Genomic DNA, 27131 nt, shown 5'->3' on the forward strand with positions numbered 1-27131 from the left:
AGCATGCTATCCACTTCTGGTTTTCCCCCATTTGAAACTTCTTTCAGCTTGACAGGAGGTTGTACATTTGCCCTGAGGAAAAAGCCTGGGTATTTCCTTATGACTCATAGTACAGCCTATGTTTTGTGCACTGGTATAAGGAGGCAGTTGCTATTTGCTCAGCATTAAACTAGGAGCAACGGAGCGCTCGGAAAATATAACTTGTCGTGCTTTGACATTGTGGATCTTCAGTTTGGCAAACACCTAGTGCCTGTAAGTACCCCTACAAATGTTCATGTTCATTTAGAGTAAAAGTTAGAAGTATCATCTAATTTCAACCTCCTCCTGTTTCACACATACACTTTGCTTAAGTGGTTTGTTTTGATTTTGTTTTAAAAAGGCTAAACTGTACTATTTTAAATTCTGAAAGCAAAGCCTCCTTGGGTAAGAGTTGTGCAATGTAAAAGCTCTTTCTTCCACTAAATCTAGTTTGTGGGTGAAAATGTGCTGCGATTTAAAGAGTGACCACCCCTCTTCTAATCATATATTGACATTTTGCAGTGACCATTCTCTGCTGTAAGTTCATAAGTCTCTCTGTATATCATGGCATTCCTTCACATTTATATTGCCTTGCCTTGATCTTAATATATATCTTAGTTGTGGTTTGTAGCACTGGTTTATTCTTAATTCTGACAACTTTACCAAGACCAAGTGTGTGTCTGCTCAGACCCAAGTGGTAACATGGAAAAATGTTATACTGTCTTTAGCTTTAAAAAATAGAGATCTTTTAATTCACTACAACATGTAGTGCAATCTTTTGCAAGACTATTCAGAAATAAATCCTATTAAGTTCACTGAGCTTAGTATACATAGGATTGTAGCATTAACCATCATTTGTTCTGTGCCTTCTCTATGAATGCAGAATTGCAAGGGCTCATCACACTAAAAGGGAGGTGTTTAAAAAATAAAATGAAATCACCAAATGCTACCCATTAGATTAATTTGACTGGAATACAACTGAGGGATAATATAAGTAAATAGCAGCAAACATAGGTCAATAGAAGAAATAGGACATTAACTGAGGTAATGTGATTAGTCAATAGTAGAAATGGGATATTAACAAAAAGAGCAAAATATTACCAATCTTTTGAGTCATTCAGCTTGATGGCAAGTAAAATTGAATGCATATTGATTGAAACTTATGGAAAGTATTCCTGAGACAGTTCTTTAGAGAACACTTGAATCAATTCAAGTTTGTTCCGAATACAGCAGGAAGTGAGAGGCAGAGTGTGAGTTTGCATGGAAGTAAGATCACCCTCAAACTTGCTTTCCAAAAAGTGAAATAACTTGACTAAGACTAATGATCAGTCCTCAAATAAAATTGTCCCAGAATGGATTTGCTGTTTTCAGAATTGTTTGTGTCAAACTGGGCAGAAGAGGATATAGGAAAAGAAGACAGAGCAGTGGAATGCCGGGTTTAAGCTTATTGCTCAGCTATAGTGTTTTCTTCTTCTAAAAAATAGCTATTGGTATGTTTATCCTAGGAGGCAAAGAACAGGTTGGGGAATAGGGAATTGAATCATAGACTTGGGGGTTGTATTGGCATAGGAGCACACTCTGCAATGCCCTCATGGCTGCCTCCACGCTAATTTTTCCACATGGGCAATTCACAGAGAATGAGTGTGTGGATGGGGTGTGTATGCATGTGGGTGTGTATGCATGTATCCATGTGGATAGGGAAAGAAAGGGAATATCTGTGTTAAGTGTAAGTTTTGTGTGTGTGTGTGTGTGTGTACTAATGGTGGAAGTTTGGGTTGATAGGTGCAGAGAGCAAGCCAATTTTAAGCTGTCACCTAATTCCCTGCTGGAAACCGCCGCCCGCCGCCCGCCCCCCGATCAGAATCGGTTTTACCAGAGTTTTTGAAAGTATTTATTTGTTTAATTAAAATTTTCAAAGTTTCATTGGTGGGAATCAAAGAATTGTGCCCAAAGGCACAACTGCCTGCAAGGCAGGAATCTCAACTAAAGCACCCATGACAGGTGGCCATCCATCCTCTGTTTGAAAACCTCCAATAAAGGAGAGTCTATCCCCTTCCAAGGTAATCTGTTCCACTGTCGAACACCTCTTACTGTCAGAAAGTTCTTCCTAATGTTTGGTCGGAATCTCTTTTCTTGTAACTTGAATCCATTGGTTCAGGTCCTACCCTCTGGAGCAGAAGGAAACAAGCTTGCTCCTTCTTTCATGTGGCAACCCTTCAGATATTTGAAGATGGGTATCATATAGCTCCTCAGACTTTTCTTCTTCAGGTTAAACATCCCCAGCTCCCTCTAGCATTCCACATAAGGCTAGGTTTCTAGACCTTTTATCGTGTTGGTTGCCCTCCTCTGCACACATTCCAGCTTGTCAATATCCTTAAACTGTGATACTCGGAAGTGGACACAGTACTCCAGGTGGGGTCTGGTCAAGGCAAAATAGAGCAGGACTATTACTTCCCTTGATCTGAAGAAGGTATTATTGTAAGCATTATACCCATCCATTCATTTCAAAAACAACTGTTGATCTAATTTACGGTCTTTTGTTGCCCTTTTTATGCTGTGTAAGTTCTTGGAATGCTAATTGCATTTTATTGTTCAAAACATTCAATGGAGCAAGTGGGAAGAAAGGACTGTAGGAATAAAATATTGCTGTTCTTTATGTTATATATTCATTGCATCGTTTTGGGAGAATTATAAATTGAGGGGGTTTCTGGTAGTTATTTTCTGGCACACAGTCACCATCTACATCTATGTTAATATTTTGTTAACCTAGTTAATGGGTACTGACAAATAACAAATATTCGTTAACATCTGATAAACTGCTGCTTGGTTACAGTTTCTGTTTATATACCGCATAGCAGAAGAACAAAAAAGAAAATTAAGTACTTCTGTTCCTCATAATATTCTGTTTATTTAATCTGAACAGGAACTGCAAGTACTTACTGGGAAGGCAAGGTGTGGTTTATACAAAGTCCTAGATTATAGTGATGGTGCACTGGGGCAGTACATATTAAACATGAGTTAAAGTGGTCTTTAACCCTCACTATTTGTTTGTTTACTAGGTTGAATTAGCAATCAAAATGGATGCTCCACGAACGATGTGCATAGGTATGAGATGGAGTCTCATGAGTTTATCCAGACTGCAGGCCATACCCGTTTCCCTGGCAATTTTCATGTTTTTCTCAACATGCACTGTTTCTTTTTTTAATGGATGCAATCAGTATTTGACTCCAACCAAAATTAGCGTACAATTTTATGGCCCTGCCATGTATTGTCTTGTTATTAGGTTGGCAGATTAGCCGTGTCCCTGTTCCAAAACATGGCAGAGTTTGCATATTTGGGCAGGGATATTCAGGTCTTGAGCCACATTGGAACTGACACATTTGCACTTAAAGGCCTGCCCTCTGATCCAAAGATATGAGAAGGACTCCCTTCACTCAGTGTTGTAGAAAATGCATTCTGCACATGCATTGGATTGTTGCTGGATGAGTCCTAGGGATGAGTCTTGGCTGAGTTAGCCTGAGATCAGGAAGCCCTGTTTCTGATTCACCATGATGCTCCACCCACACTCTTTCATTTCTACTGGGTGATATTTTTCAAGTACTCGATTTGGGTTTTCCAGCAGCAGCATCCATAAAGACTGTCCTGCTCCCCAACATAGTTTTAACCATTTTACCTGCCGGCCCAGTAGTAGATGTGAGTGGGAGAAACATAAGCACTTTAATAAATAAATCAAACTGGACCAATCATAGTAGGACTGGTCAAAAACCATTTCATATTTTACTTCAAACACATAAATATCATTGATTTTTGACATTTTGAATTGGATATCTCTCCCTCCTTGACTATGGGTCTGTGGCTAAGGGATACAGAAATCCACTCTTCATGGTTCTTTTCCTATGGAGGTAACATGGAATGTTTCTTACTGTTATCTCTTTATCAGGAAATTGTAGTTATGGAGATGTCTACAAGCATGGTTTCTTCATCAAATCCCCACCTCCTCATCTTTTCTCCAACCAGGTACTGTTGACACCATAATAGCCACAGTGCTGCTGCTATAATAATGATGAGCAAATAGCAATAATAATTGTACTCATAATGTGTTACTGTATTTCTAATTCCTTGTCTTTTACCTTTCTTCCAACAGAACTCCTGGAAAAGGAGACACTTTATCCTTTCCAAGTCTGGCAAGAATGATTATGTCCTGAGGTATCTTAAAGGTGCCCAGTTAAAGGGTTACATTGAAATCAATGAGTAAGTATCTAGCCATGTCTCAGAATGACCACTCCCCACATTAAATGGGGGGCGCCTTTTGCGTTGTCACGCACAGCCCCCTAGACCCTATGCGGCACCATTAGCACAGGCTTGGCTTTGCCTTCCCCAGGTGGGATATCTAGATCCCCGGCGGGGGACTGGGAGGGATAAGTGCACAATGACTGAGCCATGGTCTACCCACATTAGAACATAATAAAGTTGTGGCCAATTTTAATCCCATAGCATGTTGTCTTGAGTTGTTATTCCACACAGGGGCCGCCCAGGGTTTGGGGGACTCCGCCTGTCCATGCAAAGTTTCTTTTAACAGTCCCTGACTGCCTGAATTGCTGCTTGCTGGCCCCCTCAAAAAAGTTCGGCTCCAGGTTCTTCCCAAATGCATGGTGGAGCACCATATGAAATTGAACCACCTGACAGGTTAAAAGCACTGCGAGGCAGTGAGCAAGACTTATTGCACATCTACTTATTGCAGAAAGAAGCTCTGATGGTATGCATACAGGGACCCTGCAGCTGGGGTGGGGTGGGGTGCCTGGGGGGTGCATTGGTAGGAGAGTGGCTAACCCATGTGGCCCTGCAACCCCTTCACAGTAATGCGCTTTTAATGTGTGAGAACCAGTGCAGCTGTTTAGGGTTCTATGAGTTCTAAAATGGAACCTCAGCCAGTCATCTCTCCAGATGCTCTGAGGTAATTCTAATCTGCTTTATTGTTTTAGGTTTTGTGTGTTTTTAAAGTGTGTGGTTTCTTCCTTGCTTTTCCTTGTTTTATCTTTTGTAAACCGCTTTGAGTTTTGTTTTGTTTTTTAATTGAAACAAAAACTATTACATTTTCAAAATTCACAAAGAAAGAATAAAAAAAATAATTTGATCTTCAACGACATATTCTAGGATAAAAATAGGTGTTACAAAATACACGGTAAAAGTATTTAAACATCTGAGATAAACAGAACAACATTGAAAAAGAAAAGAAAAAGAAAAAAAACCAAAGCAAAACAACAAAAACTAGAAAAAAAACTTTTCTTAAACAAACATTTTTAGGAAGTTCAAACCAATACTTAAATATTCTGCGCGCAAATTCCTTCATACTGGTTTGAGTCCCTTATAATTTTGTTGACTTCTGTCTATCTCTTCGCGGTTTCAACTCAACTATTACAGTTAAATAATCTGTGCTTTATTGTTCATCCAAAATTCTTTTCCTTTTCTGTGTAATTAATCAAAACAGGTTCATTTCTGCTTTGAGGTTTTTGACAATTCAGCGTTATATAAATTTTGAGGAACGAACAAATGAATAATCTGGCTACCGCATTTTGGACAAATTGAAGTTTCTAAGGTCTCTTCAAAGACAGCCCCATATAAAGTACATTGCAGTAATCCAGTCTGGCAGTTACCAGAGCATGGAGTACAGTGGCCAAGTCTTCTCTGTCCAAAAGGGGCCATTGCTGGAGACAGGATTAATATGGTTTTAAATATATGTATCATTATATCACATTTGTCTACCCATTTAAAACCTCATGTGATTCTGTTTTATATAACTAGTTAAAATAACCAAGCTTTGTGAGTGTGCTATATCGGAAAAGTAATGTACCAGAATGCATTAGGCTGCCATGTGGCGTAATTTAAACAAGGTGGAATATATAGTAGTTCTCTCCCTCCTCATTTAAACCCCACAACAACCCTGTGAGGTAGGTTGAGCTGAGAGATAGTGACTGGCCCAAGATCACCCAGTGAGTTTCATGGCTGAGCAGGTGTTTGAACCCTGGTCTCTCAGCTCCTAGTCCAACACTCCAACCACTATACCACATTATATTACACATTACATGCTTTTTTATGACATGCACAAGATGGCAGTTTATTTCATTCTAACTTACATGATTGTAAAAACCTGTACTTGAAAGGATCTCAAGAATCAACCACGGTTCATAGTGGTGCTCCAATATATAGACATATTGAAGTTGAGTTACGTTTCACGTTTTTTGTATCTATGGATTGGGGTAAGAATTTGGGACAGACAAGTTCTTATTTTGCACTTGCTTTTCCCATTCTGGATTATGTAAGATGAAAACACTTGTTTAGAAATGACATGCAGTAAAAACAGTCTCATCACACGCAAGAACATATTTTACAATGCTAGATCATTGCCTATGACATCTTTTAACATGATGAGCCACACAGACTGACAGACTGTGTACATCTTTCATATATTTACCTAACAGGACTTCAGAAATAGAGATTGGCATAGGTGACCCTGAGAAAATGACGGTTGTGAAGAAGATGTTTAAATGCAAGCCTGCAGAAGTGATGACCATCAGAACAGAAAATAGGGTTTTCTATCTTATTGGATCAGACAGGTATGTTCACCATTCTTTACAGATATGTATGTATAGCTTTCATACCTGCTAGTATGAAGGCAATGAATTAAAAAAATTTAAAATACCGGTACAGGATCCTCAAATTGGTCAGAGCACATCCTCAAAGAAATTATCACACAAGCCATCTTCCCCTTACAACGTTTACAAAGCTCGTGAAATACATTTGAACAGCAAGATGAGTGGAGGTGAAGGAAATTTAAGGAGCCACCATAGCTTAATAAATCAAGAATGGTTTCCCTACTGTGATTCCTTTCTTGCCCAGTTAAGCCACTTATTATAGTGTGCTTCCCTTCTGAAAAACCCTTGCTTTAGAGGCTGTTCTGGAAGTAGAAGAAGAGCTGTGCTACAAGGTAAATTATGAGGGAATCTTTATTTGAGAAGAATCAGCCACAGAATAATCTCTTTTGGCATTACACATGCGGCAGGGATTTTCCCAGAGTCAAAATACCTAGAACTTGTGAGAGAAATCAGTGCTGCTTGGAAAGAGATAATACAAATCCTGTTAGGTACCTTTTTACCTTATACTCTCCTCCCCTTATTCTGCACATTCAATACCCAGCAGAGACTTTGTCACTGAAACAAAACCAGTCTGACCTCAAAGAAAACAAATACCCTTTGTTTGTTTTCGGTAACTTAGAATCGAGTGCCAGTTTCCTTAAAGGCTACTTTGAAAGATTCTAACCACTCCTGCAAAGCAGTGGGTACAGTACAGAATTTTCCTCAGGGTTTACTCCTGAAGGCCTTCCCACGAATGAGTTTAGGTGCAAGGAAGTGGAGGTTTAGAACCAGAGTTTTCCTTCTCCTAGATGGGCTACCTTCCCAGGTTGACAGCCCCATCTTCCCCTCATTTCCCTCTATAGCCTACAGCCACACATTAACAACAACTAATGGAAAAGGTGGTGGTTGATAGAAACATTATTTTTTATATAGATATCACAGTCACCATCAAACAGGGGAATCTCATCCTCACAATAAAGGTGGGGCAGTACCTGTGGGGTCCCCAGTGGGTGTATTGAAATGCCACCCTGCAAGAGACTGCTCTGGCTATCTCTGTACTTGCCGTCCAGTGTGCCTTCTTTATGAGCTTGGAACCCAAGTCAACAACACCATCCTGACAGTGTAGGAAGCCTGCAGCTTTAGTGCAAAATGCCAAGGCTGCTAAGCAAACCATCATTGTCTTGATTAGAAGATCTAATCCTTTTCAATGTGTGCAGTCACCCTGCTCCCATTCACATAGTATGCTCAGGCCAATGCATGGATATGCCTTTATGTCTGGGTTAAAACACTGATTAAAAATGCTTTTGTTCAGCTAAATAAATAAAGCAAATAATGGATTTTTTTTTACTGTTCTTTATCAAAGTAGTGCATATAAAAGCTGCAGATGAACATTACATGCAGGCCTCACTATCTAAACAGAATACATTTGCAGGAATTCATTTCATAAACAAACATTTGCATAACAAGTTGACCATTTCCACTGATCTCTTTGTGGAAATTTCTAATGTGTTCCCGACCACAGAATATGACAAAATGTCAAAAATACCTGGGAAAGCCCTCTGAAACCTTGCAAAGGCAAATAAGAAAAGAAAAAAATGCTCTTATTTGTCTGATTTTTCCCCCTTCCTCCTCACTTCCTTCCACCATGGTTTCTGGTGAAACGGCTGCCGTGGACCAGCAAAACACAAAAAGTAAGGCTTCTTTAAGGCTGCTTATTTGTTTTCAGTACTACACTCAGGTCCAGCAATATGGATCTGTGGTGTGTATAAGTTGCATACTAATTCCTCATTTTTGGATAAGTGATTTTTTTTTAACAAGTGTTTGGATAGCGGGACCTGTGTACAGTTAAAATAAACTAGGGTTATGCTTCAGTGCTATTGCTTTGACTCCTAAATTTATGCAGATTTGATAAATTAATTTACTTAGTTTGCAGTCCTAACCATGCCTAATCAGAAATATGTCCTATTTGGGTGACTATAGAGAATGAGATTCTTTTAAGATTTGAAATCTTCTACAGCCATGGAATAAAGACATCCCTGGTTATATGGTGAAGGATTACTTGTGAGAATCTTGAAATCATGGGTGATTAACTTTGGCCTTCCATATCTTGTCAGACCACAACCCCCCCCCCCCCACTTCTGACTATTGGCCAACTGCTGGAGTCAAAGAATGCTTTAGATGTTTTCTGGATATACCCAGGGTAGTATTCAACTCTGAGTAAAACTTACTTGAATATCACCCAGCAATACAGTGGTACCTCGGGTTACATACACTTCACGTTACAGACGCTTCAGGTTACAGACTCCGCTAACCCAGAAATAGTGCTTCAGGTTAAGAACTTTGCTTCAGGATGAGAACAGAAATCGTGCTCTAGTGGCGCGGCGACAGCAGGAGGCCCCATAGGCTAAAGTGGTGCTTCAGGTTAAGAAGAGTTTCAGGTTAAGAATGGACCTCCGGAGCGAATTAAGTACTTAATCCGAGGTACCACTGTATTGCTCATGCCAGGGATTATGGAACCTTAAGCCCAAGGCTCAAATATGGCCCTTGAGGCCTCCATATCTTTCTCCCAGAAGTCTCCCCAAGCCATGCTCCTTCACTAGCCCTGCTTCATACCTTCCTCATCCTAGTTTTTCCTGTCCTTGAACTGTCTTGCCTGCCTGGCTGAAGAGATGTAGAGCGTAGGGTGTAAAGACCTCTGACTTTTGCATAGGTGGGATGTAGCCTACCTGACAAAGTTAAAAGTCTGATTTGTTGCCACTTTTGCCTCTGGTCACAACCATCACTGGCCTGTGACTCCCATTGTCAATGTTTTTCCAGAGTTTCTCTGCCCCTTGGCATATAGGGAGGAGGCCCTTGAGCACCTTGAAGATGCTGCTCAAGGATTTGGTTCTTCTTAAAAGTTTTTTTAAAAAAAAACTTTACACATTTTTCAGAGGAATACAATCTCATTCCTAATATTTTGTTTCTCTATCTGTCTCCTTAAAATGTAATTTCACTCTCTAGCAAGGACGTTGAGGACTGGGCCACCTTCCTGTTTTCAACCAGCAAAGAAACAAAGGTCAGTGGTTGTAATGCTGTTTTAATTATCAAACATCAGCGATTGACATTTTTAAAATAATAATAATAATAACAACTGTCTTCATCATTTGTTCTACTAGTGCTCAGTTTTCTTTTCTATACTGTAACTTACAACTGGAGTCTGTCAGTTTCAGTTCTCTCAAGTTTCTAATTTTTCCAGTCTTAAATTCAGTTCTCCATGTTTTGTAGCAATTGGCACAATTTTAAAAATCCTCATGGAAATTTACCAGCATTTTAGTTTAAATTTCTCCCAATAAGCACATTTTATAAGCAGTTTTGAGAAATGTACACATTTGCATTTTTTCAACCAATTTCCCCTAATACAATGCATATTCATTTGTTATTTTCACCAATATATTGCTTTTTTCTTGTATACTTTCCTCTAGTATATGCATTTTTGTAAGCCTTCTTTGGTTGGAGAACTAAATAGCAATATTCATGTAAAAGTCAATTTCAAAAAATAGTTACACTTTGGTTTCATAGTGTTTCGTAAAGGTTTTAACTATGTGAAATTACTCTGTTGCTTCATTTCTTGACCCAGAAACCAGAAATGAGAGGTCGGTCAAAATCTTCACCAGCTTGTCTTGATGAAGTAGTTGCTGACATCATCAAGAAGGAACCATGTCCTGACAATGAATATGAGGTGGTTGTTATATACTGTCTTTTTCATTTTAAGGGTGCCTCCAGGCTGTCAGTATTTCATGGGAAGGATTTCAAGGGCATACCAGGAAACTTAGGTTTGCACAATTAAAGTGCTCTGTTCCCCGGTGCCACAAATCCATCTTAAAAAAGAAACAGTTTTTTTGGCAGTAATTGGAAAATGCATTGGAAATTGAGGGATAAATGAATGGGAACGCAAGTAAACACCATTCAAATAAGTCAGGATGAATCCAGGATAGGTACTCACTGTCATATAACTTCCGCACAAACAAATCAGAATAAAGACTAGGTATAGCCTACGTAATTATGTATTGGGTAAGTTTTGTGAAAGAAAATCAGGATGAATGTGCAATAAATAGCATGTCTGGACAAGTGCTAAAAATAAAATAAAAATACTATTCCTTTTCTATTCCACACCCATAACAATTTTAAAGTAGAACCACAACTCAAGTACCTGATTTTGCTTAAATGTGTTCTATCAGCAGAAAGAACAGGGCTAATTTCTAGTTTTAATGAATCACCCTGAAATAAAGCTATGCTTTCTTTTATTCTGTTTTGATTCGTTGCGCTGCAGGATATAGGAACATCCACCTCCAAGAAGAGGCCCTATTCAGAGCCTATTACTCAAGAATCCTCCCAAGAAGCCCCTGTTTATGAGTCACTGACAGTACTGCAACTAGTGAGTATTGAAAGTGGGACTGGAAGAACTGTATGGATAATTTGAAGCAGCTACTGCATCACTTCCATGCATTGTGTAGTGGAGAAAGTTGCATGAGGCATTGCTCAGTTATTTTCAAAAATAAAATAAAATAAGGGTTTGCAAGTGATTAAAGGTAAAGGTACCCCTGACCATTATGTCCAGTTGCGGATGACTCTGGGGTTGCGCCCTCATCTCTCTCCATAGGTCGAGGGAGCTGGCGTTTGTCCTCAGACAGCGGCTGGGTCATGTGGCCAGCATGACTAAGCCGCTTCTGGTGAACCAGAGCAGCACACGGAAACGCCGTTTACTTTCCCGCCAGAGCGGTACCTATTTATCTACTTGCACTTTTACGTGCTTTCGAACTGCTAGGTTGGTAGGAGCTGGACCTTCCAATCGGCAAGCCCTAGGCTCTGTAGTTTAGACCACAGCGCCACCCTGCTAGTGATTATTTGCTACTAATTATTTCTTCATTTTCTGATCCTTCCTTTTCACACTCACTTGCCTCTCCTTGTCCCTGGCTTCCACACAGTTGCCCATAATGCTTCCATTGCAGAAACGTGCTTAGAAACTTATATCTATGGGCACGATAATATGATTATAATTATAATTATTATATTTGTTTATAGCCCATGTTTTTCCCAGACCAGGACTCAAGGTGGCTTGCACAAATTGAAAAAAACACAGATAAAATACAGAAAGCCAAAAACATATAAAATATAATAATTTAAAAGCAATTAAATTATAATAGAATTGAAACAATTTAGAAACAAATCTATCATAGGTCAGCGGGTTTGAGTACATTCATACCAGCTGTTCTCCATGTTGTTATGGCACATCTCTACCTGATTACATTCCTCATAAGTGTTTCACTTCTGATTTTCTTGTGGGGCAGCAGGTCTTACTCATTGCTGCTTTCATTTGCCAAAAAGAGCAAGGGTTTGCATATTATCCATTTTGACCTTTCTCAGAGCATGATGAGCAAAGAATAATGACACTGTAAACATGTCTGTACTTATATTTCAGCGACACCTGACAAATCATCAAGAGTCAGAGGAAAAAGCTGAAATGGAGGAATACTATGCTTGTCCAACAAATATTCTAGCTACGGTAACGTATATATCATTATTTGCTCTGTTCTAAATAATGAAGTAATGCTTATATCTCTTTTTAATGTGCAGAATCCTTTATCTTGTGTGCAGATTTGTTCCACGCCAGTTTAGTCTCGTAGCACTGTATAAAGCTTGTGTCATACTGAGTCAGAACATTAGTCCACAGAGCCCAGCATTATAAATTCCGACTAACAGCAACTTCCAAGGGTCTTATTCAGAGGTCTTTCACAGCCCTTGCATCTGATACAATTTGTTACTAGAGCTGGAGCTGCTGGGTATTAATCATCATTATCATTAGATGATGATGATGTATACCCCCGTCCATCTGTCTAGGTTTCCTGGTTTACAGGAATTTACATTTCAGGGTGTTTGAACTAGAGGACCCTTAGGTCCCTGCCAACTCCTTTGGATACGTTAATGTACTTTGCATATGCTTTTTACTTTCATAGCTGAATGATATGCAGGATAAATTCAGCACCACAGAAGAGACTACTAACCCAGAGAAGGAAAAGGTTGGTGAACCCGAAGAATACATGCCCATGGGATCCATGTGAGTACTCAAGCATGGTGCATTTTGCTCCTAAATTTATCTGAAGCAATCGTCCATGGATTTCTTTTGCAAAGCTTTTGCTAGACCAGGATTCCAAATCCCATCAACTCCAGCCAGCATGGCCATTCGTCTGGAGTGATTGGAGTTGTAGTGCAGAAACACATGGAGGGGAACAGGTTCCCCATCTCTGTGCTAGACAATCATTGGTTCATCTTTATTGCACCTGGGGGAGAACATTTTAGTCTACTGTGGCACTCTGTTTCTTTCTCACAACAAAGTGATGTCTACCTTTAGGTGTTAAATTAACATAGCCAGAAAGAAAGTATTATTACCAGTTTGCTGGTGCAAATTGATCACTCTTGTAATCTTGCATAGATTCCTTTCTTCCTTCCTCTTCTCAGAAGCAGCTACTTTGTCTTAACCAGTCTGTGCCAATTTCCAAGCCCATCAGCCCTGGCAAGGCAGTAACGTACATGCCAACAGCAATCATATAATTCCCCCTGAATCAGCTTTTGGCATGTTACTGTAGCTGCTCAAAGATTGCCAGGACTTCTGGTGCCTCGAAGCCCTGGAAAAGGCCATAGTACAGAAGCTGGATAAACACAAAATATATTAAAATCCTCCAAGACATTGGCTGGATACACTCACGGCTCACTGCCAGTGAGTAAACCACCACACAGATTATTATTTTTTGAACCAGTAGCCTGAATTCATTATATGGATTCTGTTGCCATTCAAAGTCAGCGAGGCTTTATTCCAGGTGTTATTTTTGTGGGGAGGTAACACTATAGTCTAGCTTTCAGTTTCATGTTTGGTTTAGCACCCAAACTGCTAGACAGCCATCGTACCATTTTTCATGGAGCATTCCTCGGATCCTCTAAGAAACCCAGCTCATGTAGACTCAAAAGCATGCTATAGAGCTGTTTTAAAGTCCATTTCAGTGATTTGGGGTTGTCGTGGCAAGTCCTGTCCTGGCTGAGGGCTGTAGACCAGTGTAACCTGAGTCCGTTTGTTCCATCTAGATTAGAAACCTTCAAACAATAACTATGTCCCAGAAATTGGAACAAGCTGGACGTTCCTGTGGATTATAAGCCTTTTCTGGGCAGTGGCTGAGGTCAGGTTTCCCTTCCCCACAAGCAAGACAGACTCACAGGAACTCTGTGCAGACTGCATACCATCACTATGCTGGTGGGGTAGTACTGGGTTCATGCCTGCTGGCTCTGTCCTGATCTCCACACCTTGGTAGCATCACATGCACAGTGCCTGCACTTGTAAAAGCTGTTACTCCCCATGTCCAATCTTTACCATGTGTTCTTTGCAAAATACAGGTCTCATGACAAAGGTCTGTTTCAGTGGGGCTGAATAGAGTTGCAGAGACACATCCAAAGCCCTCCCACTTGTGCTAGCCATGGAAGAGAGGTGGCTGTGAAACTGCAGTTTTTCCCTGCACTGGCTTCAGGATGGTGCAGCAGAGAGGCCCAAATCAAGTCCAGCATCAGTAGCTGGAGTGGCTTAGGAACCAGCAGATACTTGGTGGACCCTTCTCTACACCATCCTTGTTGCCCCCACAAAACTCTCACTTTGGGGGCTTTCCATTAGCTAAAACTAGCAGAGATACCTCCAACTGTAGGTCTGTTCATCCAGTTATAGTGGGGACCTCTGTGGTGGTGGAGGCCCCCTGCTGGCAGATTGCAGTGGAGCCAGGACACCATCACAACATCCTAACCCCCTCTAGAATGGCAGGTTAGGGTTTCTCTGCCCATCTGGATCCAACCCAAAGGCTGGGCATGTACAACTTGAATGTGTGTTGGTTTTCTGTACAAAAAATGGCCAAAGTCTGGAGGTCTGTCAGGGCTGATCTGGCACTACAATTCTGCTTCACTTCCCTCCACCCCTCCGTTCATACACTGATTGTGCAGCTTCAGTCTGCTGCCCAGGCTAAATAATAATAATAATAATAATAATAATAATAATAATAATAATAATAAAGTTTAAAAGAAATAAAGTTTCTTTAAAAAAAATAGACATGCTTGATGCATTTCCTTTTAAAAGTAATATAATTTACTCATTAGAGTTTCAGGGGTAGCGGAGGTAAAAATTGAACCTACAAGCAATGAATTGACGACCCTTCCCAAAGGCCAGGAAGATATCATGAATCTGCAGGTGATAGAGGACAAGCCTTTGAAACCAACACCACTACCAAGGACCTGGAAACCAGAAAAAACACCGAAACTATCAGTTCTGTCTGTGGTTCAGTTGTCCATTATTCTCAGGTGTGGATATTCTCAGTGTTTCCTGTGGATAGTGATGGCTGGATACATGTGCATAATTTACATTTTCAATATATTACTAATTATGTCTCACAAACTCCCTGAGAGCAAAAGAAAATGCATTTCTATTTCAGTGGGTTTTCCATTGTCCCGATTTCCAAGTGATATAATCAGTCCAATAGTCAATGTCAATGCTTTGATGTTAGTTCTTTGCTCCATTATGTGAACCAGAAAAGAATACTTAACCTTTATCTCCCCACCATGTGAGCCTTTTGAATTCATTCAAGTGTACATTGGACTTTGTTCCATTGTTCCACGTAGTTTGCAAAGGTGCAGGGGAAATGAATCACTATGATTCTTGCTTTGACAATAATTTGATTCTGTTAAGAAATGAGCCTTTTCTTACACACTGCTTTACAGCTGTATTCTAACGCACACTTACATCACCTTGAGTTTTGAAAGGGCAGAATATAAGTGTTTTGAAAAGCTCACTATTTTATATAAGAAGAGAAAGAAGTCAGATATAGAATGTTGTAAGACTGGTTGTGTGGGTTATCATGGAACATATTTAGACTGTTTCTAGCTTAGTACTGACTGGCAGTGGCTCTCATTAATAGCAACAACTTGCAGTGGTACCTTTCTGGTTTATTAGCCACACATTTTGGGTTTCACAACACGGCTTTCCTCTTTTCAGTAAAGTCAGAGATGACTGCAAATTGGAAGAGGTGGATATTCTCCTTCCCCGGAGTGATTTCACCAACTGCCTGACACTTGTCAAAGCCGCTGGGCGTATATGGTAAGGCCTCTTATTTTCATGCTGGTTTGTACCTTCAGCTCTTAAAAAGCAATCAGGTTTTTTGGTTAGTTTCAGCAATGTCACCGCATCACTACTGATCAATTTCATAATAGACAGCTCAAGTTAATATTAATCAATTGACCCAAATTAAGGCTCACCCACACATGCTCCAGGCTTTCTAGGCACAGGGCTGAGCTTTCCCCTGTCCCGGGGCTTTCCCTGGGAAAACCCATGTTTTACTGATGAAACGGAGCAAACAGCAATCTGGAAAACCCTATTGCTGTTTACTCCCACTCGGCAGTAAAATGCAGGTTTTCCACAGGGAGAGCATTGGGACAAAAAAAACCAACACAAAAAAACCCAACAACACCTGAACCTGGAAAGTCTATACCTGTGCCTAGACACCTGGAGCAAAGGTAAGTGTGTATGAGGCCTAAGAAGAGCCCTGCTGGATCAGGCATAAGACCCATCGAGTAGTCCAGCATCCTATTCTTACAGCTGCGAAACAGATGCCTGTGGGAAGCCTGTGGGCAGGACCTGAGAACAACAGCACTGCTGATAATGACCCCCGCAACTTGTATCCATATGCCTGTTTAGGGAAGTTTTTAATATTTAATGCTGTATTGTTTTTAACACTTGATTGGGAGCCGCCCAGAGTGGCTGGGGAAACTTAGCCAGAAGGGCGGGGTATAAATAAATAAATTATTATTATTATTATTATTATTATTATTATTATTATTATTATTATATAGATACACACATGCACTCATTCCCACTTCTTTATTCTTGTTAGCCTGTTCTGTGTGAAATCTGCTGTAGCTCTTGCTGTTGTAGCTCATGCTAGTCTTTCTCAATACAAGTGATATAAGTGTGAAATGATTGTCCCAAAGAAGATTGTCAGAGCCCTGCCTTGTAATCTATCTAAAATCTATCTTTATATCTAACCTTTTGAGTTAACCTTTTGATCAGTCTATTTTTGGGTGTGAACTTATTTTGCATTTTTAAATAAGTTATTTAACATCTAGTAGCTATTGTTCTTGATTGTTACCTTCTTCAGGTTTGCCAAGAAATAAAAGTGGGATATAATTTTTTCAAAAGCAACATCTGTTCACTCTGACTGGCAGATGAACAACATACCTATATTAACTTGTTTTTATACTTACTTCATATGGTGACCTGTCATTTTGCAGTGTTCAGGAGAGCTGGCTATATAAGTCAGTTAGGGGATGCTAGTTTTCCATTCCTGCCAGAGACCAGAAATGAATTTGTTAAAACACTGAAAACTGCTGCTTGGCAGTTTAGGTTTTAATTTGCAAATCACCAACTTAGTTTTTATGTAACACAAAACAGAAGTTTTAATCCCCACATTTCTCAGTATATTCTTCAGTTGGGCATTCCCATACTAATGAGTCTGTGAGGGAGTTGAAATAAAAAGAAACTTACAAGCACATAAAACTGCTCCACAGCCTTTGTGGACCACAAGATGTCACACTTTCTCTACCACAGTTTATTCCATATGACAAACAGTCCAGTGGTATTATGCTTTTGTATCCATATATTTCAGTGCAAAGAAAACACAATGCAAATGTTGGGGGGGGGGGAGAGAAAAGTCATCAGTTACATACTGTTTGCAGACTCTAAGGTACAACATCAGTGAACACTGATCATATTCACCAGATAAGACTTCTGTTCTGTACATGGGACAAATAAGTGAACATTGGCAATTTCCACTCCTATTTTCATGGATATCCTATAACATTCCCAAGAGGAGGTTAAGAAAGTAGAGAATTTCCATTATCTCACATATTTTGCAGAGGCAGTAAGGAAGTTAGTGTGCTTCCTTATCAGTCAGTATCAGTGACTGAGGAAAGGAAGGGAGGGTGAAATGGACATAGATTAGAGGTGCCTAGAGCTCATCTCCTGCTGTGCCTTCCCTTGTGTACTCTCTAGTCCTCAGTTGCAAGTCTGACTCTCTCTGCTCTCCTTTGATGTACTTCACATGCCTGCTGCACACTGCGCACAAGAAAGTCACTTTCTCAGGCCTTGTCAGTGATGGGAGGAAATTCTTCCCAACAAGTTTCAGAGAGGAAGTCCCCCTGTCACAGAAAGCTGATGGGCATATTCAGATTAGTAGAAAGAAGGCTCCTATCAAAAATTTAAAAAAAATTAAAAATTTTCAATATTTAAAAAGTGCTGGAAAGAAGGTGGAAAACAATTGCTGACTACATTTACCAAGGATAAAGCAAAGAGTAATGGAATGAAGTGACAGAAAAGGAAATCTACCTTAAAATGGCCTATCAGACCAATTCAGCAATGCAGTAAACTACTAACAGAGATGGTAGGATCTCCTACTTAGTGCATATAATGCATGTGTGCGTGAACATGTGTGTGTGTGTGTTTAAATAGATAGTGCATTTTGGCATGTGACTGGATAATCCAGGGAATTCTCCTTGAATCCATAATTCTATATGAGTTTAAACTTCCAGGGCTAGGGCTATGTACTGGAATGCCATAATAAAATTGCTCAACCAGCCTTTTGGATTGGATTGGATTGATCTTTATTACGGCCATTGGCCTGTCACACGACAGTTTCCCATACCACCATAATGTACTTGAACCTCCAAATTTAAAACCGCCAAAACTTAGAAAAAACAGACAAGAACCAAAGCAAAACAAAAACAAAAGACCAACATCATACATTACAATAAATTTGTAACATAAACATCGCCCTCTGCTCATAAATTAATAGAAGACATCAATGCTGATATCACCTAATTACATCCTAAAACATAGATCATGGTTTAAAAGGATTATCCGAGCCACACAAGAGTCCGTTTCTCTTCTTTAGGGATAGGACGCTGATCAAGAATCTGGCAACCATGAGTGATCTTAGGGGGTCATCATCATTTAATAGATATCTCAGTTTGGCTTCAGTCGTATCATCGGCAATTCCCTTAAGATATTGAGCAAGAAACTTGCTCCTGGCCGATAAGTGAAAAGCACAATCAAGAATTATGTGATGCAACGATTCCGGTGCCCCACAATTACAATCACATAAGAGCGATATCTGTCCATTGGAGAATCTATTTCTCAGCACGTTCGATGGGAAGGTGTTGAATCTTGCCTTTACAAAGACATATCTATGAGCCGAAGAAGTTAAGGAATTCAAATAGTTTGGGAGCCTTAAGAGGGGTAATAAACCAAGGTTTAGAGGTGAGCAGGTACCATTGCCCAAGACCATTTTCTGCTGCAAGTCCATCTCCTCTAGTTTACAGGTTACTGTTCTTTTAGCTGGAACTATGTCCTGCTCTAGTAATTTGGATGGGGAGATTCCCATTGCCGTAATTTTCAGCTGTAAATTTTTAACTCATGGGCTCTGGAAATCATCTCTCCACATACATTGTATCAAGTACAAGTTTGGGAGATTGTGCCATAGAGATAACCAGTGACAAAGTATGTGCTTCCACAGAGCGTTTTCCAGGGATACAGTGTTAAGTTCCATGCGTAACGCTGTATTACTTACACAGTTGGGCAGTTTCAATATCCCTCTTAAAAACTGATTTTGAATAACCTCTAGGTGAGATAGATTGACAAAAGTCCCCCAAATTGAGATGGCATAAGCAATTGTTGGAATCACCTTGGCCTTGAAGACTTTCAACGCCGATGGGATATGAAGGGCCCCATCGGTGAAGAAGAATCGCAAGATCGCCAAGGAGATAGCTTTGGCTCTGTTTGTAACATAGGCTACATGGGCCTTCCATCTAAGGTTATGTTGTAACCAAACTCCCAAATATTGGAATTTATAGACTTGTTCGATGGCTCTCCCATCAATTTTCCAATTATGGAGTTTCCGGCTCTTTGAGAAAACTAGTATCTTAGATTTTCCATAATTAATTGTAAGGGAATTTGAGTTACAATATGATCCAAAAATTTTCAAGGCCCTCCTGAGACCTACTCTAGAAAAGGAGAGGATGGCTGCGTCATCCGCATATAGTAACAAAGGGCAGCAATAAAGTGCTAGGCGGGGTGCATGAATCCTTTCTTGAGCCTCTATTAGGGGAGTCCTCATGTCGCTTATGAACAAATTGAACAGGAATGGAGCCAATATACAACCCTGTCGGACACCTCTGTTAATGGGAATTGAATTGGTGAGATCACCCTCCGGGGTGAATCTCACTCTAGCTGCTGAGTTCTCATGGAGTTTGATTATTAGCCAGAGAAGCCTTCTGTCGATGCCCCAGCGGGTGAGTTTTTCCCAGAGGATGCTCCTGGGGATACTATCGAATGCTGCCCTTAGGTCAATGAATGCCACACAGAGTTGGCCACCCTTTGGGGTGGAATATTTCCAGGCAAGATGCTGTAAAATTAGAATATGATTAATTGTTGACTGTTTTGGGCGGAATCCAGCTTGTTCGGGCCCAATTCATTTTTTCTCTTCGGACCATTGGATAAGTCTGTTCAGCAGGAAGCGGACATACAGTTTCCCCACTATTGAGAGCAGACTGATATTTCTGTAATTCCCCGGGTCATCTGGTGAGCCCTTTTTGTGGATTGGAACGATAACAGCGTCCTTCCATACTTCCGGGATCATTCCAGAGTTGTTAACGGCATCGAAGATTGTCGCCAGGACTTTGGCCCACCAGTCCGCGTGGTATTTTATAGCTTCTGCCGGGATCAGGTCTGGCCCAGGTGCTTTCCCTGTTTTGAGTTTAACGATCAAATCATGGATGTCTTCCAGATCGGTGGGGGGCCAGAGGGGAAGCTGATCTTGGAATTCATCTCTTGTGTTAGCAATACAGTCAGTTGTGGCAAAGTAATTTTTTAAGTAAGATTCCCAAACCGGGGCAGGAATAATAGTCAAAGGGTATCTTTTAGTTCTTTTACTTACCAGGAGCCAAAATTGTCTGGAGTTCCGTGATGATGAAGCTTCTATGATTGCCCGCCATTGATTCGCTTGCCATTCCTGTCTGGCTTCCTTTTGAATTTGCTTGTAGGCCAATTTTGCTTGGAAATATTCTTTTGGCAAAACCGTTGCCCCGGAGGCTTTATACTCTTTGGAGATGTTACCAAGAAGTTGTCTAGACTGTTTACAAGCACTGTTAAACCACAGTGCACCTATCTTCCTTTGTGTTTGGTTTATTTTATGCGTTGGGACAGAGAAAAAAGACGTTAGATCTTCCGACAAATTCGAGAATAGTCTTAGAGTTTGGTCATAATCATAATAATCCTCGATTAAGCCTGAGTATGCTTGTTTTAGTCCTTGTTGGAAATATGCTGAGTATTTTTGGGCCTGTAGTTCGGACCATTTTACACTTTTGATTTGCAATACTGAGTTCGTAATCAGATGTGTTGGGTGTCTGTCTCCATCTGGGGTCCAGTCTATAGTCATTATGGCGACCAACGGTAGGTGGTCGCTCAATTGAATATTTTCAACTTTAAAATGGGAAAATTTGGGGAATATGTCATGAGATACTAACATATAATCCAGGACACTGTTTGCAGAGGAGCTTATGTGTGTAAACTCACCCGGTACGTCAGGCGGGCAGTTCCCGTTTAGAATCACTAGGTTTAGACGTAGTACCAATTGGTAAAGAAGGGTTCCTGCTTCATTTACCCTTTTGTCTTTGGAAAGTCTTTGATTATGGAGGGAGAGATCATTAATGAATTCTGGGCTTATCCACCATTTGGCTTTGATTAAAGACTCCCAGTTGGTTGCAATGCGAGCATTGAAATCCCCTGCTATAACATTGGGTATATTGGGATATTTGGAGTGACAAAGAGTAAGATGTTCCTCCAAGATTCCCCATTTATTGTATAAGTCTGCAATGTTGCCTCCAGGAGGAAGATAAACATTTGTTATAACAAGTTCAAAGTTTTTCCCCGTAACCAGGGCTGTAATTGCAAAGGTGGAAGCATTTACAAGCGTGAGTTTTGCCTGTATTTTCAAGGAAATTGCTATAACTAATCCTCCACTAGTAGACGGGCATGCCGGTAATGATGTAACATCAAAACCATTAATATCTACTCTCCCCTCTTCCCATGTTTCCTGCAAGAGAATTACTTGGTGTGAGTTTATTAGTTTTACAAAGTCCGGGTCAGATTTTTTCCCCTTCCAACCTGCTATGTTCCAGCTTAAAAGGGAGAACGGGGGAAGATTTGACTGAGGTTTGGGTAGTCACAATGGAGAAGGGGGGAACGCTGATCTTGGTGGGTTGTCAAATTTAAAGAAGTCAGTAATTTTCCTTTGACTAATGGTAGATGGCTTCTCTCCTTTTGGCGCAGGTGTGCCTCTTGAGCTATTGTGAATAGAGATAATATTTGACGTTTTTAGCTGTCGGGCCCGACTAGGCCCTGAAGAGGCTCCTGCCAAGTCCGCTGGATCCGTCCTCTTTGGGGATCTAACCGATCCACTTGTGATCATTTGGTTTATATGTCCTGCTGGGTCTTCAGTCCACTCTGTGGTGACTCTCGGCACTATGGTGTCTTCCTCACATGATTGTTGGATTTTTGGTGGAGAAGCCTGACTTGAGGTGGCCACTGCCGTCTCAGGACGTGGATGGTCTTCGATGTATGTTGATTCCAAGTCCGGCATGGAGGGGTGAAGGGACAACGATTTATCCAGGGGGGTGTTATCCTGAGTTCCATTCTTGGATCGGTTAATCACGGAGGGAACAGATAAGTCTATTAAAAGGAGGGGTGAGTTACCAGCGTGAAGGGGAGGAGAAGAGTCTGCCTCCAGCAGTGGGACCTTCCCATCTACTGCAGACGGCACCTTATATGCTGGGTATTGGGGAATTGTTGTTTCCACCTCCATGGGGCATGGCACCGCTAAATTAGAGTGGGTATCATTCGTAGGAACTCCGTTGCAGGCGATCCTTAGGAGCTGAAGTTTAAGTAAATCCAGCCTATTTATAATTTCTTGTTGTTCCATCGCTGGTAACTCTCCAAAGGAGGCGATAAGCTCTCTTTCCTCCTGGGGTGTCAAAGAGTTACTGGCACACTCGTAGTATTTAGTTGTAGGAGTGGGGGTACTATGAGACTGGCCCAGACATGGGGTGTACAGCTCAGCCCTCTTTTGTGGTTCAGGGCGGGAGGGTTGTGCAGTCTCCTTGGTTAATCCCTCCGATAGGAGGGGACTCAACCAGCCTAATAGGCCAATTATGTTAGGTGTCTGGGCTGAGATAAACAGAATACCAACAGATTGTCTACTGGAATTTACGCTGGACTTGATATGTGTACAAAGCTGGAGGCTTGAATACTTGATATTATTCATTTCAATTTAAAGATTTATCTTCCAACTTTCAGCAGCCTTAATTGCCAAAGAGCAATTTAGATAACTTTCTCCCCACTCAAAGAATGAATTCAAATGTAGTACAGTAATGTAGAATAGAAATCAAAACCACAGGGTCAAAATCATTTTGTACCTTCATTCATATGGATTGTCGGTTACTGGTTCCAGTATCTTTAGGCTGACCTTTAATTTTTTTAAAAAAACAACAAGTTGTTCACCAAAAGCTGTTAGCTTTCAGGTTCATAACAGGATCAGAATTAAGAATTATCTCTGGTTTCTAAGCTTCCTCTACAAGATTTGTGATCCCTTAATAGACTGCAGATGAGTACCCATAGATCACCCTAAGCTCTGACAGTTATTTCCATTTCACCTCCCTGCTTGGAAGCTTTAATTGATATCTACTGCTTGATTAGATTATCTGCTTAGCTATCAATTTCATGTATTCCATGGATACTTCTCCAGATCAGAAGCCATCACCAAAGTGAACAAGAATCCTAATCAGTCCGTGCTTTTTCCCCCTTGCCCCTTCTCCAATTCACTACAGTGTCTCCCAGTGGAAAGACCTGCATCGCTTGGGATGCATATTTCATCAAGGGGATTATATAGTGGCTGTGAACGACCTGCATGCAAAGAGCATAGATGAAATGTCTTTGTTCTTAACTAGATCCACAAGAAAGGAGGTAAGAGACAGCAATTTAACTAATTAGGACCATCAAGCAGTGAATTAGTTTGTGGCAATTAGCTGTGGGGCTTATCCGGGCACATTTGTTCAGACAAAAGCATGGCTAATGTCTTCTTCTTCTTCTTCTTCCTGCTGCTGCTGCTGCTGCTGCATACAATCTCTCATGTGGCTGGTCTATTGTGTGCAGCCAGTAGTTTCACACCATAGTAAAAAGTGGTAGTGGATTTCTTACCCTCAGCAACCCACTTTAATTTGAGCATGGACCTTATCCAAGGAATATGTTTTTAATGATTGAGCTCTGGAACACAATGGAAGACAGTGTAACATAGGAGCCAACTCCTAGGGGCTGCGGGGGCTTCGCTCCCCCCATAAAATATTTGAGGGGGCCAAGGCCCCACCCCCAAGTTGATAGGCATTGTTATTCAAATGGTGTGCATGCACTGCGTCATGTGATTGATTATGTGGGGTGAGGCTTACCTGGGCCCGCCCAATATTTTATTCAGGTTGGCACCCCTACAGTGTAATAAAACTCAAGCATCTTAATCATGTCAAGTTTCATTAAAAGCTGTTAATAAAAATAGGCACCCACCCACCCAACAATAATAGGTTTCATAGTAGAGTATTCATCAGCTGGGCTACCGGCTTAGAGGGACAGTCAGTTAAATGCAGTGCCAGCAAAAAATACAAGCTGTGCAGGAAGTTTAATTTGGACTTAGAGCACGAGTCTTGCAGAGTGACCAGGGACAGCATGGGCTGATCTGTTGTTGTTGGGTGGGGGGAATGTACACAATGAAGAAGGGCTGAGCAGACAAGCAAAATGCAATGTGAGCAACTGAACAACAAGGGGCCAAGGAGGCAGAGAAGACAAAGGGGAAATTCTAGTATGTGGAAAGCTGGAGAAAGCAATGGAAGAAGCAGAAGTGTAGTGGGGAACAGAAAGGTAAGTGGAAGTGATGGAAAACTGAAGACAGGGTCAGGGAATTTAGGGAAGGTGGGGCTAATGAAAAAATAGCACTGGGTGAAAATTCTTCACACTGATCTTGGGGACAAAGAAGACTGGTTATGTGTTGAAAAGGAAAATGGAGAGGCAATGGGATTTGTATCCATCTCCTGTTGAGACTCCTGTTGGTTTTAAGGCAATTCCAGACTTCCATCACTATTCTATTAACACAATGGTGCAGGCTTGTAAACTATAAATAGTAACGTGGTAAGTGCTTATCTCTCCTTTCCCTCCCCCAAAAGGTGAAACTGACTGTATGTCGGCTTCCAGATTCAAAAATTTTACATGCTCAAGGATGCAAATGTTCCTAATGGAGAAAAATGTAAGTGTATGATGAACCTGCCTACTCTCCTATGCAAAAGTCATCAACAATTAAGTTACGTTGTAGTAAGCAGGTTTAGTTTACTATGATGAATGGAGTTTTAATCCAAGTATTCTGATTTCACTGGCTTGTTATCCCATTTCCTTCTAGAACTAGATGTTACTTATTCCAGAACTAGCATGATTTGCACTTTTCTATCATGCCCATTATCAGCAGTAGAGCGAAAACACAGGATCCCCCATCCCCTAAATTGGAAATATACGCTATGAAGCAAATCTAGAGTTCCCAGCCCACATTTGCCTCATAATGATAGTGCAGAGATTTTTGCAATGGGAGATCAATGGTTTGCATTCATACTTTAACAACTGAACTACCAGCAGTTGGTGGCAATTAAAAAAAGTATTGCTATATGATCTATTGGAAATGTTATTACATTCAAAATGAAACATATGAATGGTGGGTAAATAAATATAGTCTATGATGCCAAAAATCCAGTCTATGATACCAATATAGTCTATGATGCCAAAATCCAGCTCAAACTGGGCACAGTAGCATAGGTTGGGCATACAACATGTACAAGGGCCTACAGCCTATAACACAGGAAATCAGATAACTTTAGGCACGGACAGCCAGGTCAAGCAGCCATTCTCAGAACAGTGGTTCTGGAATCAGCTGATTCCAAAATCCAATCCAGACATTTTGTAAATCAAGATCAAGAACTTCAATTCCTCTGAGTTTCTTTGTGAAAAGGCAGGATCCACATGTAATAAAAATATTTTTATTTGTTACTTGTTGCAGAATCTTCATTGGCCAAGATCTTAGGTCAAATACAAATGAAGACTTGAAAACAGTGCCCACCCAAAAAAAAAACCACTGTGAAGACACCAAAACTTTGTCTCATAAAAAAGTAGCATGGTGGTGGTCTCTCCTCTTGTAGCACTCAGTGAACTGCACCAGACTGGCACAGGACTATTCCTCTGCAAATTTTGAAATGCAGTGGTATTCAGAAGAAATGGTATTTCACTCCTGTGAATATCCATACATGTATTTAAAACCCTTTCAGAGTTTCTGCGCTGCTCCAAGAACAAAGATGCTGCCATCCCACTGTGGTATCAGACATTTGTCTTTCTTTTTTCATTTCTTTTTTCTTTGCTTTTCTATTATATCATATCTTCACCACATGCTGCGTTACAGTCCAACATAAGATAATAAGAAAGGAATAGCATAAATATAAGACATATGTAAGTGAATAATAATAATAACAACATAACTTATTCCTCCATCTTATTTAACTCTTATGTACCTTAACTGTTACTCCCCTTCTACTCTTTCCATGATTTCCTATTTGCTATCATTTTAACTGTGTTTTCTTATTCTACTAGGTTATTTTCATTACCTTACATTCTCTCCTGTTGTAACATCTACTGCTGAGTGTTTTTTATCAGTCTGTTACGAGCATATTCATGTTGTAATATTTTTTCCATATAACCTATATATAATGCCCAGTCTTTTAGACTTATCATCTTTATTTTTTAATCTATTTGTCATACAGTCTTACGGTAAATGTTTTGTTGTTTATTATTTTTTTGCCAATTTATGGACCAAGTGCTGTTCTGATTTATTGAGTTAGTTATGCTCATAGTTAAGAAATCCATGCTTGCACATCAACCTCACCTTTTCCTTCAGCAGAGGTTTATATTCTTGTAGAGATTATTAATATCCAAAAACATATTGTGCTAATTCATGTGTAATGCTAAACCATGGTTTTAACACTACATGCACAAGCTAAAGTAAGCCCAAACAAAATCTCTGGTTGTGCGATTCCCCCATTCTGGCCAGGAAAAGGACTTTGCTTCCATTTAATTTCACTTTCCACACATCATATGAACCAGTTAACATGGTTTCAAACAAACTCTAGTCAGTTTCAAAGCAACCCAACGTCAAACCACACATTATAAGTTGGCTTGTTTAACTAACTAAAGTTTCTTTTAAACCACAATATCTGGTTCATACATATCATCAC

The 27131-nt window shown here is 40.4% G+C and overlaps 1 protein-coding gene across 4 annotated transcripts; it reads left to right on the top strand.

The window, feature by feature from the left end:
* On the top strand, nt 1–26672 carry PLEKHS1 (pleckstrin homology domain containing S1). Of its 4 annotated transcripts, none has more exons than XM_081912117.1 (15): nt 1–252; nt 3078–3123; nt 3959–4035; nt 4163–4269; nt 6498–6632; nt 9654–9708; nt 10270–10377; nt 10963–11067; nt 12112–12195; nt 12647–12747; nt 14820–15020; nt 15712–15813; nt 23649–23784; nt 25029–25108; nt 25907–26672. In XM_081912117.1, exons 2-14 carry the CDS (start codon nt 3096–3098, stop codon nt 25095–25097), a joined length of 1308 nt encoding a protein of 435 aa, XP_081768243.1. In that variant the 5' UTR covers nt 1–252; nt 3078–3095; the 3' UTR covers nt 25098–25108; nt 25907–26672. The 4 variants fall into 4 exon arrangements, with proteins under 4 accessions (XP_081768243.1, XP_081768245.1, XP_081768246.1 ...); XM_081912119.1 differs by having other exon boundaries at nt 10270–10371; XM_081912118.1 differs by lacking the exon at nt 1–252 and adding an exon at nt 293–555.
* Nucleotides 26673–27131: the final 459 nt, after the last annotated feature.

This window comes from Podarcis melisellensis (genome assembly GCF_964234715.1).
Source record: "Podarcis melisellensis genome assembly, chromosome: 5".
In the NCBI taxonomy this organism is placed as follows: Eukaryota; Metazoa; Chordata; class Lepidosauria; order Squamata; family Lacertidae; genus Podarcis; species Podarcis melisellensis.

Excerpts from the sequence above, each read along its gene's own strand:
- PLEKHS1 (XM_081912117.1), top strand. The coding sequence starts at position 3,096 with ATGGATGCTCCACGAACGATGTGCATAG. Across the intron at positions 10,378-10,962 it reads ACAATGAATATGAGGTGGTT|GATATAGGAACATCCACCTC; the intron begins GTTATATACTGT and ends GTTGCGCTGCAG. Across the intron at positions 12,748-14,819 it reads TACATGCCCATGGGATCCAT|AGTTTCAGGGGTAGCGGAGG; the intron begins GTGAGTACTCAA and ends TTTACTCATTAG.